The sequence below is a fragment of the Chelonia mydas genome, chromosome 19 (genome assembly GCF_015237465.2).
Source record: "Chelonia mydas isolate rCheMyd1 chromosome 19, rCheMyd1.pri.v2, whole genome shotgun sequence".
NCBI lineage: Eukaryota > Metazoa > Chordata > Testudines > Cheloniidae > Chelonia > Chelonia mydas.
In genome coordinates, this window is record NC_051259.2 from 7,929,111 (window position 1) to 7,945,475 (window position 16,365).

The 16,365-nt window shown below is 44.1% G+C and overlaps 1 protein-coding gene across 1 annotated transcript; it reads right to left on the reverse strand.

Annotated features, from left to right (window-relative positions):
- Positions 1-2,536: 2,536 nt before the first annotated feature.
- LOC102929496 (kelch-like protein 31) lies at positions 2,537-13,348 on the reverse strand. The gene is made up of 3 exons (XM_037881995.1): positions 13,240-13,348; positions 6,952-8,170; positions 2,537-4,911 (listed from the first exon to the last, which is right to left on the reverse strand). Exons 1-3 carry the CDS (start codon positions 13,346-13,348, stop codon positions 4,179-4,181), a joined length of 2,061 nt encoding a protein of 686 aa, XP_037737923.1. The 3' UTR covers positions 2,537-4,178.
- Between the last annotated feature and the right edge of the window lie 3,017 nt (positions 13,349-16,365).

Genomic DNA, 16,365 nt, shown 5'->3' on the forward strand with positions numbered 1-16,365 from the left:
GTGACTTAAGAGCTTGCTCTCTTTTGAGCTGCTGGCTAACTGTTCTAGTGCACTCAGTTGAGAACCAGCATCCAGTGCTGTTAGTTACCAGCAGAGGGTGCAGAAGATCCAGACAAAGAAACAGCTGGTGCTTATTTCAGCTCGTCTGAGAATCCAGCATCCCTCACCTTAGCTCACCTGGTGCACAGTTTGCTGGAATAAAATCTGGGAGTTCTGCTTTGTACTCCTGCACCAGGTACCCTTTTTTTGGTATTCTGACTCAGTCCCCTGCCACGTTTTTCTATATGCCTGGCAATAGAGCGATTACTATTACATGGGCTTTAAAGGGGAGTACAGATATTTAGGAGGAAAGAATCCTGTGTCTCAAATAGGTGTTTTAGCCAGCTTTTTTCCTTCTCTCCAGCATACTGGGAATATAACAGCCTCACAGTACCCTAGTCCATGTAACAGACAAGTTACTCCTTGGGGTGTTCATCTTTTATTCTATTTCTTAGATAGCAGCACTCCCTTAAAGGGCTAGCCAGGGTTTAGGAGTATAACGTGGTTCATTAAACATGGTTTCAGCCTGGCTGAACAAACAAGACCAAACTTAGAATGGTTCGCGCAGAAACATGTTTGCTGGCCCCCGCACAGGTAGTATGGTTGTATAGACAGGACCCAGGACTGTACATTGTACATTGGAAAATGTACATTGGAATATCTGTCTCAAGGGTGTGAAAAATCTACACCGCAAGAAACGGTTACCCTGACCTAACCCTCCATGTAGACCGCGCTCGGTTGATGCAAGAATTCTTCTGTCGACCTAGCTACTGTCTCTCAGGAAGGTGGATTAACTACAGTGATGGGAGAAGCCCTTCTGTCACTGTAGCAATGTCTACACTGAAGCACTGCAGCTGTTCTGCTGTAGCATTTTAAGTACAGACTCGGGGCTTGGCTACAGTGGCACCGCAGCGGCGCTTCAGTGTAGAGACAACCTAGGCTGAGGGGACAGATTCGCTGTCGGCGGAAGTAATCCGCTTCCCTGAGAGGCAGTAGCTAGGTCTACAGGATGATCCGCGTCGTAGACCGGGGCCAGGAAATAAGCATCAATCTCGTCTCAGTGCTGCTGCACGTCACACCTTAATGACTGTTCCAGTTCCCCACTTGCACCCCGCTATGGGCAGGGGCTCTCTCTCCAGCTTACGGCTCTTCTAATTGTATTGCAACTCTCTGGTAGGCAGCAGGGCTTAATGGACTATGGGGTTATTACAGTTCTTGTAGGGGGTGAATTCCATGCTTTTAACTGAAATGTGACAGCTCTACCAGGGAGTTAGCACAGTACAGCCCTTTAAACCACACCTTGCCCCCTCATTCCCAAACACCTTCACAATATGCAGACCCTTTCATCCAATAATGCAAACATCTAGTCCATTAAATTCTCCCCCTGTGCCATTGTCCTGCCCAACAATTTCTTCCTTTAGATTTTTAAGAATTTTCCATATTCCAGGTTCTCTGCTGTTGTGTTAACAGTGGGAGCAGTGGCTGAGGCCAGGTGTAGGTTGAGGGTAAGCAACCCTCGCCTACTGCCTGTGACTATAACTTGCCCTGTGTGAATATTATTGAGACTGGACTTCCTGGTTAAGGTTTGTGTAGGTACTTGCCCCTAGTGCAGTGATGAGGAGGGAAAGGGTTTGTATCCTTGTAATTACAGGTGTGTTTACATCTAATTATCTGGTGCCCTAGCAACTCACTTCCCTTGACACTATTGAAGATAAATACATTTTCTCTGATTTAACAGGTACATGTCTCAGGTGACAGTGTTCTTTCTTAGCCTTATTTCTTTCTTCTGGCTAACGTAAAAGGGTGTAACTACTGTAATTTTTATGAGTGTCTCATTATTTTTACTGGTTTCAGAGTAACAGCCGTGTTAGTCTGTATTCGCAAAAAGAAAAGGAGGACTTGTGGCACCTTAGAGACTAACCAATTTATTTGAGCCTAAGCTTTCGTGAGCTACAGCTCACTTCATCGGATGCATACTGTGGAAAATACAGAAGATGTTTTTATACACACAAACCATGAAAAAATGGGTGTTTATCACTACAAAAAGTTTTCTCTCCCCCCCCCGCCCACTCTCCTGCTGGTAATAGCTTATCTAAAGTGATCACTCTCCTTACAGTGTGTATGATAATCAAGGTGGGCCACTTCCAGCACAAATCCAGGGTTTAACAAGAACGTCTGAGGAACAGTGAGGGGGGGAAGGAATAAGCAAGGCGAAATAGGTTACTTTTTATAATGACTCAACCATTCCCAGTCTCTATTCAAGCCTAAATTAATTGTATCCAATTTGCAAATTAATTCCAATTCAGCAGTCTCTCGTTGGAGTCTGTTTTCGAATTTTTTTTGTTGAAGGATAGTCACTTTGAGATCAGAAATCGAGTGACCAGAGAGATTGAAGTGTTCTCCGACTGGTTTTTGAATGTTATAATTCTTGACATCTGATTTGTGTCCATTTATTCTTTTACGTAGAGACTGTCCAGTTTGCCCAATGTACATGGCAGAGGGGCATTGCTGGCACATGATGGCATATATCACGTTGGTGGATGTGCAGGTGAACGAGCCTTTGATAGTGTGGCTGATGTTATTAGGCCCTGTGATGGTGTCCCCTGAATAGGTATGTGGGCACAGTATCCCTGTAATAGGATCTCTGTAAGTGACTCCAGTTTATTTGTATGTTTTCTTGTTTGTTTTACCCAGCTCTGGTACAGTCTATACTGCAACCAGATTGGTGATCAAAATCCTCCTTTCCTCCCTGGTTGCTTCAGTGCCTCATGCCCTGCTTAGCAGCTGTGGTTAAAGTTACGGGCATTCATAGGCACCTTGACACGCAGCCTGAAATGTAGACAGTCCATCAAACACTTCCCTAGAGCTCAAAACTTGCCTTGATAGAATAAGGGGATTTGAGGAGACCGTGGAAGGACTCCAAACTGAAATGACAGTTGGTGCAGTGGCATTCTAACCTTAACTCTGACCCTTACAAAGCAAAAAAAACCTCCTAAAAATGACAGGTTGAAAGAAAGGGAAGAAACCCTGTTTACCTTTCAGCTGTGTTAAGGGGTGACATTAGTTGCAGCACTGGTCCAGCAGGGCTGCTTGCTAGGAGGAGAGGGGTGGCAATTTGCATTTCTATGGCACCTTCCAGCTGAAGATCTCCAAGTGCTTTATGGGGGAGGGTTGTTCTTTCCATGATCCCCCTAGAACAGAAGGGGAAACAGGAGGAGGAGAGTGAAGTGACTAGCCCAAAGTCACACAGTGAGTCCCAACAGCAGTTACATTTCCTGACTGCCAGCTGTAACCACTGAACCACCTTGTCTCCCTGTTACATCTTGCAGCATGAAGGAATTAAACCATTGTCTAGAGCTAAAAGGTGCCTTGTTTGGGGGTCTCAGGCAGATCCGAAATGCCACTACCTAAAGAATTAGGTGTCTTCCCTTATCCATAATGTTGGGAATAAATCTGGTTAAAAAATGACCAGATTTGGGAAACTTCTCTTCTGAACATCAGACTGGCTGCAGTGTTCCCAGGAAACCTGAACTCTAGTTGAAGCTGGTGAAGGGCGGTGGGGCATTGCCTGCCCTGGGTTGAGTCACATATTCTGATCATTACCTGATACCGTCAGCAGGATCTGGATGCGCTGACCCATTGTCAGATCTCACTGGCTTCCCTGATTAGATGGGAGACAAAACCAGGCTGAGAATGGAAAGAATCTAGCAACCCTGGCGGTATGCATAGGGATGAGCAGAGACAATGCTAAAGCTGAGCATGTCCTCACGGATTCTTAGCTTTGAAGTGCTTCTTCCCAGTGGCGGTCAGTGTCATTTTCCCCATGGTGTAAGGGGGCTAGTGACCTGCCTAAGGCCATAGAGGGCTTTCGTTTCACAGCTGGAATAAGAATTCAGGCATTTCTAGCTCCCAGGGCCCTGTGCTAACCATTAGACTGTGTGTCAAAGATCGCCGAACACTGCTCTATCCGCTAGATCGTGCCGCTCCGCGGGCTCCCCGACTGCTGTGAAACGAGCCATTGCTTAGTTCCCAGGTCTCTTGGTGCGTTCCGATCTCAGCTGCCCTGCAATCTGAGGCAAGGTTTGAGCTCTGTCTGTGTCCCCAGCTGCAGGCGGAAATGCTAGCCCCCAGCTCCTCCATTAAATGCTGACCGCTGCCGATGCCGCTGAGCTAGTCCTGGATCCCTTGCTTCTTGGGTGCGGGAGGGTGATGGTGCAGCAGGACACGCCCACGGTGGCCTCAGGGAGATCCTCCTCCTCTGCCCATTCATTCAGATCGGGGTTGTAGCTCTGCACACACTTCTGGTATTTCTTCCCACTCTCATTCCAGCCTCCCACGAGGCAGATGCGCCCGTCAAGGATTGTTACCCCGGCCGTGCTGACCCCAGTGGGCACGGGTGCCACATAGCTCCACTGGCCTGTGTCGGGATTGTAGCACTCCACAGGGATCACATCCACCCGCTCACCTCGAGGGCCCAGCTGGCTGCCTCCTAGGACGTACGCACGATCAGCCCAGGTGGCAGCGCAGTGCCAGCCCCTGGGGGTGCTGAGCCCAACCCGGTCTCTCCAGGTGTCTGTGCTGGGCTCGTAGCTGCACACGGTGCGCGAGTAACAGTTGTTGATGTAGCCCCCGGTGACTAGGATCTTGCCGTCGATGACTGTGCTGGCATGGCAGCAGCGAGGGATCTCCATGCTGGCCTTGCTCTGCCAGCTATCGGTGGAAGGGATGTAACAGTCGATGGAGGCCAGGACCCGCTCTGCGTTGCGCCCACCGATGGCATAGAGGAGACCGTTGTAGGCGCTCAGACTGAAGTGAGTCCTCTTGTGCAGCATGCTGGCCAGGTGCAGCCAGGTGTTGAAGCGAGCATCATACCTGCGGAGAGAAGGAAGAGCGATCACCTAGCCTCTGATCCCATGCTGCGGAGGGCTGCTCTGAACCCACCCTGGGGACATATGATCTCTCCCTTCTACCCCTGCTTGACAACGACAAGTTACTGATCTTCATGCATCTCTCAAGCCACAGATCCTACATCACACCTCTGATCTTTGCCTTGTGCCCCCTGCAGCGCAAAGCTGAGCACATGCTGCAAGGCAAACTGCTGCCGTGTGAACCTGAGCACCGGCAGGCAGATGGCATTGCAGTTACTGTACCCAGAAAACAATCCAAGGGAAAGTCTAGCAAGGCCAAAACAGCTGAATAAGATACGGGATAGAAATAGAAAGGAGGAGACCTGACGGGTGGAATCTTGAGGCCTTTCTCAGCTGCAGGAAAAATACATGGTGCAGGGGCCGTCCCATGTTTTATTAACTTTTGAATGAATTCAGTGGTTGTGAATAGCCTGGGCCAGGCAGGCTCTGAACATGCTGCTTGCCCTGCGATGTATCCCTGTGTATTCCTGACCTCGGCTAGCCTGCCCTCCCAATCCTGAGCCCCAGAAGCTTCTAGCACGGTATCTTGACCGATAAGAAGCACTTCCAAGTCCATCCTTAGACCTATTCTATTCTAGAGGGGTTCTTCTGTCCTCATCCCAGTAGTATTTGAAAGCCTGCTAGTAGGGCATGAAGACATGCTTGACATATGTCCTATGAGGGGGTTCTTTCTCACATTCTCTCCCTAGCAGAGGCCAGCAACTGTTCCTAACTCTGTGATGATTTTGTGATCTGGAGACAATGTCTCAGAGGGATTAGACTGAGACCAATAAACTCATGTCAGGAAGGCAAACTTGAACACAGATTTCTGGGAGGCAAAATGCTATTCGTTAACTGTGCTGGTTTTCCTTTGTAGCATCCATGTTCTTTATTCTGAACCCTGGGTGCAAGCCCAACCCCAACTGTGTGTCTCGATTTTCAACAACATTCTCCATTTGGTGTTGCCAGGGTTACGTTTCTCCTCTGTTAATAATAATCCCCACACAGTCCCATGACATGTTTCATAAGAACTTTCCAAAAACCCAAACCCTCCACTTAAACTATGCGACAAAGAAGAAAGAAAGAAGACAAACAATAGAAATTATACAGAGGGTGAATTTAATTTTTTTAAACTAATTCTGCCAAACTGGGAATCAGCTAAAGAATGGAAACTGACAATTTATATATAGATTTGAGCAATCTCCAGCCAGAATAGAAAAGATAAGCTTGAAGAGCCACAAAAAAGCAGAGAAATTACATGAAAGCTGCTCTTGCTTTCTGGATCTGTATCATTAACTGTCTGACTAAATAACGGATGTTCTTATTATTTATTTGTATTATGGTAGAGCCTGGAAGCTTCAACTGAGATCAGGACCCCAGTTGTGCTAGGAGCTGTACATACACATAGTAAGAGACATACTCTGTACCACAGAGCTTACAATCTAAGTAGGTAAGACAGACAAGGGGTGGGAGGAAACACAGAGGCAATCTGACTCGGCCAAGTCACACAGCAGATAAATGGCAGAGCTGGGGATAGATTGCAAGTCTTTTGTCGCCCACTCCAGTGCCCACTCTGCTGGTCTACACTGCTTCTGTGATGGGATAGTCCTTAATGTAGCAATATTTTACTCTTTGTGCTCCTGGAGCTATGTGTGTATAATAGATATTTCTGATTGGGTTAGCCTATATTTTCCTCCTGCTCATTTAGCCTTGTGAAAAATATCCTCAGAAAAAATGATGATAGAATTTACTGTTGCTTAATGCGTGTAATCCTATCTGTCCCTAAAGGCTGGGCCCAAAGATTATAACAACCTACTACTCATGCGCAGCAAAAGGAGTTCTCCTTTAGCTTATGTGATAGAGGCCGGCATTTGAGATCTCAGGTTCAAACCCCATTGATGATTATGACGGGTATGTATGCAGCCACAGGTTTGTAAACTGAGTACTTATTTTTTTAGATGCACTCTCATGGGAACTGTCTTGCCTTGAGGAAATTTTGTGTTACCTGCACAGACTGTTGACTGCATGCTTAGCCTGGTTCCTAGCATCGTTTTGATCTTCCCCTCCTGCCACATAGAGGAACCCATCCATCACAATGACGCATTGGTTGAAACTTTTTGCTGGCATCTCAGCCATCTTGTTCCAGTTTCCATCCAGGTCCCTGTAGCTGATCTCTCTGCTAAGAGCTTTCTCGGTCAAAGCTGGACGGCCACCAACTGTGACTAGCACCCTTTGGCCTCCACGGATTTTGGTTCTTCTGGACTGAAGAGTATTTTGCTGGTAAGGGAGCAGATGGTAATTCATAGCCTCCACCAGCAGCCTGTGGCACTCAGGATCTTGCATCATCCGTGGTACTGGTTGCACATGGTTGACCAAATCGGGAGCTGATATGGTGCCAAATCTAATGTTGCTCAGGAGGTTGGCAGCATATGTGACTCGCTTAGGGTCAAACTCGAGCCATCTCATGGCAATCTGGAAGGCGATGACCTCATTTGGGATCTGCAGACCATCATCAATCAGCAGCTCGTTCAGCTGGTCAAAGGTGAGTTTCATGAACTGCTCAGTCTCAGAGAACTCCAGGAAGTTTTCCTGGATGAACTTTTGGGTGGCGTCCTTGGTCTGACTGAGGTTGTACGTCTCCGAGATGTTGGCGATATACATGCAGTTCTCTACGTTTAGCTCCTGAATGAGGAAGTCACTGCATATGTTGAACAGAGCATGTATCTGTAGGCGGCTGGCAGTGGAGATGGTGCTGCCAATGGTGTATAGGGAGAGATTCAGCTTACCGGTGTAGGCGTAAGTGATAATGGCGGTCAAGCCCAGAGGGGAGACATCGTTGAGTTCTACTCGTGGCAGGTTGGGATCTCTCTTCAGCAGGCTGTGGAAATACTCGCTGCATGAAGCCATGACGAGCTTATGGACATCGAAGGACTTGGTTTTGGTGGCAATGGTGAGGTCACAGAGGAACCGCTCTTGGCGCATTTGACTCATCTCCTCCAGGAGGCTGCCTCCATGACTGGGGTTCTTGACCTCTGTGGCAGTGCAGCGGAAGCCATTGGAGACATTTTCATACAGACCGTTCAAGTGGTTGAGGTGATCGATATCCAGCAACGTGTCCTCCACCACCACGTGGGCTGGGGGACCCTCGCCCTTGTCCACTTTGTTCTTCTTGGGATTTTTCTTCTTGGGTGCCATCTCAGTGGAGGTTGGCGTCAGATGGTGATCTACAGAGACAGGAAAAGTTAGAAGACACTGTAGCAAGAAGTACTGTAGATGTAGAAGTACTGTAGATATTGCTAAGTAATGGCTATAGTATAGGAATAGGCAAGGGTTGGAGCTGGTCAGAAATTTTTGTCAGAACAATTTTTCATGGGAAAATTCCATTTTGGCAAAACTTTTTTTTCTTCCCCCAAATCATATAGATTTTGACAAAAAATTTGTAATGAAAACAATTGAGGGAAAAATTGAAAACCGTTTGTTTTGAAATGTTCAGAATGAAAAGATTTGATGTTTCAGTTCAAAATGACGTTTTTGTTTAGACACTCACTTTATTTTACATAAAAGAAATTTTAAAAAAATCTTTTAAAAGGGTTGAAATTTAAACAAAATGTTTAGATTGACCCAAAACAAAACAAAAATTGGGAATTTTCTTTCATGAAAAATTTCAAAATCTCAACATTTTGGGTGGGGCGTAAAATCCATTTTGCGATCAGCTCTAGTGAAGGCACATGGGGCCTGATCCAAAGCTCTTGAAGTCAGTGGAAAAACTCTCTTTGGATAAGGGAGCAGAATGGAAACCTCTCCCCAGCTTTTGATCTACCTCTAGTGGAGTGAGGCCTGAGGCTGGGAGTCAGGAGTCCCGGGCTCCACTCCCAACTCTGCCACTGACTTCCTGACCTCAGGCAAGTCACTTAGGCCTATATCTTCAACTAATTTTGAGTGCCTCAGGTTTTGGGAGCCTAACTTGAAACATCAAGGCCCAAATATTCAAAATGGCCAGTAATTTTGAATGCCCAGCCTTGGACACATAGGGCTTGATTTTGAGAGGTGCTGAGCACCCACAGCTCGCAGTAGAGTTGTGGGTCCTCAGCACCAATTGAAATTACTTCCAAGGTGTCTCCATCCGGACACCCAAAATCAATGGCCACTTTTGAAAACTAAGGCCTTATCCCCCTGTTCCTCCATGTCTCCCTTTACAAAATAGGGTAATACTATTTAAGTACTTCACAGGGCTGTTGAGAAACTTAATAAATATTTCTAACCCCTGTGAATGCTTTGGGTAGAAGATGCTACAGCAGAGAAGTGCATAGTCTCAGTAGCCGAGGCCTTTAAAGGTATTTAGACACCTAACCCCCATTGATTTCGGTGGGATTTAGGACATAAATAGCTTTGAGGATTTGGATCTTTATTCCTGTTCTAAATTAAATGCTGGGATAGACCTTAAACACACCCTGTGGACACCAAAGGAACATTTGGAAGCCACTTTTATTCAGCGTTAGTAGTCATGAATTGGCCATCTACAGTAGAAAAACAGTGGTGTTGGGGGACTAGGTTATAACAGGGAGTGGTTTTGAGAAGACCAGCCTGCTACCACCCATTTCCTTGACGTGGTGATTTTTAGAATGTTGGCCAAAGCAAAACCAACGAAAAAACCCCCAAACCCTGTGAATTATTCCCAGGCAAAATGTAACTTGCACACCCGTTAGAGACACTGCAGTACCCTGGCTATTTCTGTCCACCTCCTATTTGGTAAGCAGAGAGAGACCCATATGCTTAGGTTACAGATGTGTTATAGGCCAGAAATAGCTTTAGGGTCTATGTCTCACACATACCTCAGGGCTGTTTATTACACTTAGACATAAGATCAGGTTTCTGGAAGGTTGAGCAATCGGGTTATATTTAGAACTGGGGAGGTGGGGGCTAAATATCGTTCCAGACAGTTAGGGATGCGACTCACATTTAGCCCAAAACCAGAGAGGGAAAAGTTTAATGAAAGCCTCTGCTTAAGAAGATAACATGGAACTGTGACAGGGTGTTATCACTGCGTCCCCTAACCTGCTGCTGTCCTGTGCCAACCACCGGCTCAGGAGGAGTTGACCAGTGTGAGGCAGATGGAGCTTTCTGACTGTTCTCATGCCTGACTGCATGTTCCCTTTAGGACATACGTAGAGGCGAGTCAGGAAGCAGGGGAAAGGTGCTGTGTGCCTAGTTCATGAATCCCTGGCGTGGTAATGCTGGGAACCGGGGCGGGGGGCTGCAGGGATGGGTATGCCTCTGTAAGGTGAACAGAGGAAAGTGATGTCCATGGTGCTTAAATCTAATCAAATCTGGGTTTAAAAGAGTTCAGCCATTTAAGTGATCCTGCTGCAAAACTATAATCAGAAAAATAACGGTAGTGTGGGCTTCTTCCACTGCTGTGTCCATGTGAATAGAGAATCCAGTCGGGCTCTGCTACTCACCTGCTTCTTTCAATCCAAACCCAAAGGGTGAAATCCTGGCTCCATGGAAGTCAACGGGAGTTTTGCATTGACTTCATTGGGATTAGTCCCGAGGTAATTAGCATTTTCATTCACCTCTAAGTTCTAAGAGTTTGACCCCAGCTGACATTCTTGTTTCATTTTGATACTGTTGAAATGTTTCGATAAGGTAAAAACATTTAGTTTCCACTTTATCATTTCAATTCATGTGACTTTTAGTAAAAATTAATGTTAATATTATATCATTTTTATATATAGTCTATTTAATCATATACATAATAGTTACATTCTATTATAATGTTTCAACTTTATCTAAGTAAAACAGTTTTACTTCTCAAAACAAAATGTTTTGATGGTTCCAAATTGAAATTTTTCAGAATTTCTGTTCCACAGGAACTGTTGACATTTCAGCTTTTCATTCTGATTCAGAATGAAAACTCATTTCAAAATGTTGGAACTTCCCATGGAACAAAAGTCCATTTTCTAGCCAACTTTACTCAGCTCCTTACAGCATCAGTCCCTTTGCCCCTATGGTACAGGGAAGGTCTGCTTCTCTGCTGCATAAACAAAGGACAGAACATCCAGATTTCATTTGGAGTTAACTTGAATTTCCTGCCTCTTGTATTTTGAGTCTCGAGTTCAGCATGACTAATACCCAGCTTGGAGTCTGTAGCTATTATGACATGCAGCTGGTGTAAAATGGTGTAATCCAGTGGAATAAATGTAGCTATGCTGATTTACAGCAGCTGAGGATCTGTCCCTATCATTTCAGCTTCCTTGTGGTAAAGGAGCTTTGTAGAGTGTTTCTGGTTTTAAGGGTGCTGTTCCATAGTAGTGGCTAAATTCCAAGTGGCATCATGCAAGACACTCCTAAGGTGAGAGTTCTTAATAATAACAATATTACAAAATATCCAGGAAGGATTTTTTTTATCTCTGGGTCTGTCTTTTACACTGTAAATTCTTTGGGCCAGGGACTGCCTTCACTTTTGACTTTTATACAGGGACAAGCACATTATCTGCACTAACAAATCATCATTGATTTGAAACTGAACGCTAGAGGTTAACACTGTGAAGGGCCTGGCCTGGATCAACACTGCTGCACTGCATGACAGGATGGGAGCATTGCATGAAGAGGTCCCTATGGAGGCTGGAGCCTGGATCTATGCATCCATCGCAAACCCACCTAGATGACCGGCAGGCCACAGCAGCATGACATTTGCACATTTTCCTGGCCCTCATTTTAAACTCAGACACCTGGAGGAAGAGCTGGTCTCACTGGACTCCAAGGGCCAGATTTTCCAAAGAGCTCAGCATCCAACAGGCTCTTTGGAAAATCAAGCACCAGAAGTCTTGCTAATCCCTTGTGTGTATAGTATGAGTATTGCTTGCTTGCGCTCTCTCGTGCGCTCTCTCTCAGTGATTATTCTCCTTTGGACTCTCTGAGTAGCTAAATAAATAAATAACTGGATACATAGATGACTGCACCCCATATGTTGGTATATTAACTTGCATTTCATCCCTGGTGCAACTCCTTTGACTTCATTGAGTTTTGATCTATTTTTCATATATATCTGTTGCATTTTATTTAAATGAGCAGGAGAATGAGCTTTACCAGCTGTGGTAACTGATTTCTGGTTTCTGTCATTCTATAATCTCCCATGTCTCAGGATATCTCTAACAAAGTGCTTCATTGACATATCTGCTTTGGTGTCTCAGGGCTTGTCTACACGGCGAAGTTATTCCAGAACAAGTTAGGGTGTGAATTTAAAGCACCATAACTATTCCAGAATAAGAGTGTTCACACAGTGAGTTATTCCAGAACAGTTATTTGAGAAAAGCTATGCTCATCTGGACAACCCTTAGTCTCAGAGTCCAAAACTCTCAAGACCTAACCTGTGTCCTGACAGGATATTTCTGAGTTACATTAAACTTTATACAGATAAAGGGAAGCTGGGATTTTCAAAGGACCCTGAAAGAGTTTGGGCAGCAGCTTCTACTAAATTTCAGCAAGGTGGGGCCCCTCACTCCCTTGTCTTTGAAAAATCCTAGTTTACAAGTCTGAGTTAATGTTGCTCAAGTGTCCAACTGCAAAAGGGAAAAGCCACCTTTTTAAAATACAGTTAGTTCAGAACAGGACAGTTTTGCTGTTTCTGGTCAGATTATTACTAAGATTATTTTAAAAGGAATATTTTTCATACCGACTAATCCCTGACTACGTGCAGTTCAAATGGCCTGATTAGATTTAAAAGGGCACAGATAGAAAATGACGGAAGGATATTTTATTTTATTTTTAAATCAGTTATTCCTCCCCCCAAAGTTTTGCTAACATAATCTCTGGACCAATATAAGGAGCTGACTAAGAGCATTACCAGGTTAACAGCAAAGATTCACCTGTAGTTGGTTAATTATACTCTTCCTCCCCCTTAGGTATTTTGTTTGGATTATTTTCCTTGGTGTCTGATCAAATTGCCTGTGTCACTGTCAATTAGTATTAATACCACCGAGCACTGTGTTTCAACATGGTATAACAACACAAAACTATGTGATTTACAAAATAAACATACAACTTTCCTGGCAAACTATTTGGAAGCCAAAACTCCAGGTTTAATTTAAATGCCAATAGATTGTTTTGCCCCACTTTTTAATCCCGTGCCCCACCCCCAGGGACACATTCCCTGTGCTATTCTTTGCCATCTACAGTCAAATTAAACATTTCAAATGACCCACACAAGAAAATCTCTCTGTAAATATTGAACTTGAAAGGGCAAATATTGGCTTTCCGGATCCATTCAGACGAAGCTCTCTCTGCTCCTTACCTTGGTGGTAAAATGGGTTAGTCCAATGGGGACTGTGACCAGGGCAGAGGCTCTGTGCTCTGCACATCAAGAGACATCGAGAGACCCTCAAACTTTCCAAATGAAACATCCTACCCACCCCTCCCCCAACCCTGCTATGCCAGCTGACTGTTCTTATCACATCAGCATTTACAGCAGCCTTCTGGTGGTGACGCAGGGACAGCTGTCCTCAGCACAGGCCTGAGAGACCTGAAAAGGGCTAGAGTCAGGAAGAGAGTGAGCTCAGTTCCAGCCAAATTCAGCATGACAGTGGCTGCCAGAATCTAGAGGTAGCAAATAAACTGGATGTGCTTCCAAAAACTTCAGATTGTTCTCTAATCTGCCACCGACCACGAGTGAAAGTGAGTGGCGGTGACTCCAAAAGGGACCGATCAAGGACAGAGGCCATTTGAGGACAGGGGGAGGGGGAGGACAGCCCATCAGTGGAGCGCCTCTGATTTACACCATCTGCGAATCTGTCCCAATAATCTCACAGACGGACTAGCAGGAATGGAATATACAAATCACAATTTGCGTCAGGATGGTGGACATGAACTGTAACTTTGACAGTCAACATTATTATTAATTATTATTGATAATAACAGTATCTAGGAGCCCTAGCCATGAGCCAGGATGCCATTGTATACAGTGCAAACACAGACCAAAAAGACAGCCCCTGAGCCAGAGAGGTTACAAATCTAATTAAAATTGGCTTTTGGCAACTATTAAAAATCTGCTTTTCACATGTGTTCACACCAGCCATATTTGGATGCTTGGATGCTTAAAACAAACTGGAAAAGAGGCTGAGATTTGTTTCCAGATTCAAACAGAGATTTCACAGACCATGTTTACGCCATTTTCTTAGCTCTATGGAGGAGTATTTTGTCTGTTCGCCTTTTTCATGTCCCTTTGAAGCCCAGGCAGTTCTAGAGTGAAATTCAGCTCTGTGGTTCAGGCATGAGGCCTATGTACCACTGAAATCCTACATAAGCCCTGTTTTGAGACTTCACGTGGGACTTATGCCTAGGCATTGTGCTGGCCCTTTGCAAAGGAGTGAATCTGACCCCCTTGAATGAATGAGGTAAATGATCGACAGAATCAGAGCCCAGGGATTCTGCAGAACGGTTTTCCAATGATCAGACCTTCTCTTAATCATTGGGTGGTATCAAATATTGTCAAGAATATTCATACTAAGGGGTATTTATATTATTCCTCCAATTTCATTCTTTTTCTCACCATATTCCACCATAACTCCCAGCTACAGCAGCGGGAACTGTATTTACCTGTTGGTATGTTACATTGCCCAGTGTTTCGACTTCTGAGCAAAGATTTACCTCACTATATTCCTCTCTTTAGATTATTACTATGTTTCTCATGTGGCATGCTAAATTTGGTGACAATCTAAGACAACGTAGTGGTGGATTTAGTCGTGGTAATGCATATGAACTGGAGCAAGGCAGCAGTGGTAGGTGCTACAGCAGTGGCATGACAGTGCTAGGCCAGCTGTGACTTTTGAGGTGAAAGATTGGGATGGTTGAAAGGCAGAAAGCATCAGCCTTCCCTTTCTGAATGCATTTCTTTTTTGTTGTGGTTTGTGTAACTTGGACCATCTCTTGGTTGTTAAATCCAGCGGGAGGTCATTTATAACCATCTTATTTCACGTTATTGTTTGCAATCTAATGGAAGCTTGAAGACACAGTTTTTGACAGATTTTTCTATTTTCCATTTTTCCAACTATGGTAGTTTCTCCCCTGTGTTTTGAGTGGAGCTAAAAGTAACAGGGTTGTTTTAACAATTTCATTGTACTCATCCCAGCACAATGCAGTTCAGGGACTAGTATGTGTTAAACTGCTGTACCGTAGCTAATAGAGGAAGAGTAAAAGTCCCATAGGAACAGTAGCTTCTTTATCTACTTTGTAGAAGTGTGAATTAAATAAAAAGGTCGTGCTTAGAATTGTGAGGGCTTTCTTGGGCAGTTAGAATAATTTCAAGATGGGTGGAATCTGCCTTTTAATAAGATACCTGAAAATGCTGCATAGGCCAGTGCAGAGCTCAGCAAAGAATTTACACTCTTCTGCAGTCTAAACAGGACAAAAGGGCCTGAAATTCTCTTGGAAATGACCTTAGCATCATTATAAGCTTGAGAACTGTAAGAAATCTTGAATACAACCAGGGTGGGTGCTGTTAAAAGCATTAAGAAAATCTATATTTTTAGCTGAAAATTGAGTGCTGTGTACAACGCACCTGCAGTGCCATAAGTAACTTGAGACATTGTAGAATAGGGTCTTCTCTTTCAATGTGTATAATGAACATCGACATGTACAATACTAGCAAATGAATGCCTATACATATGGAGTTGGGTGTGCCTGACTCCTAGAGTTGCCTATTTTGGTTGGATGTATTCCTGGAGGTTTCATCACATGATTAATCTTTAATTCCTGGAGGTTCCAGGACAATCCTGGAGAGTTGGCAACCCTACTAACTCCCATTGATGGGCATTAAGCATGTAATGCTCTGAGGATCAGTGGTTGCAACTTAATTGTAAGATTGAGTTCCATTTTGTAGTTAAAGCAGCGATCAACTTGTTTTGTATAAAAACCACAGTGTGTTCTTCCCAGTCTTACAGTATGTACTTTATGAGTGCGGAATTATTTTTGTGAGAATTTACAAGTCAATAATGTAATTACTTTAGAGTTAAAATTAATTAAAATATATTTTGATAAGAAATGTTACATCTGTGTCAGACTTTTCTTTGTCCTGAATGATCTTAACAATGGACTAAAGCAGACTCTTCAAACTTTGCATATAGTTAAGATTAACTGAAATCTTGTGCACAGACTGTACCTGAAGAAATTAAGTGTGTCATTAAGCTACTTTATTAATGATTATTAACACCATGAGGGAAATATGAAAAAAAGTAATCTGCTTTTAAAAATTTGTTTAATTTAGTCTGGTACTACAACTATTAAAATCCCTTAATTGTAAATTGTACCATTCATGGGGTCATTATTGGGCTGAGTTAAATTTGTTTGGATGCTTTAACAGTATTTCTGACTTTAACATGTTTAGATTTTTTTAAGTGTAACCTTAACTCTGAATTTCATGGGT

Coding starts and splice junctions, on each gene's coding strand:
- LOC102929496 (XM_037881995.1), bottom strand. CDS start 13,348: ATGTTTCATTTGGAAAGTTTGAGGGTCTCTCGATGTCTCTTGATGTGC. Junction 8,171..13,239: donor TAACCCATTTTACCACCAAG/GTAAGGAGCAGA, acceptor CTGTCTCTGTAG/ATCACCATCTGACGCCAACC. Junction 4,912..6,951: donor GCAGTCAACAGTCTGTGCAG/GTAACACAAAAT, acceptor TTCTCTCCGCAG/GTATGATGCTCGCTTCAACA.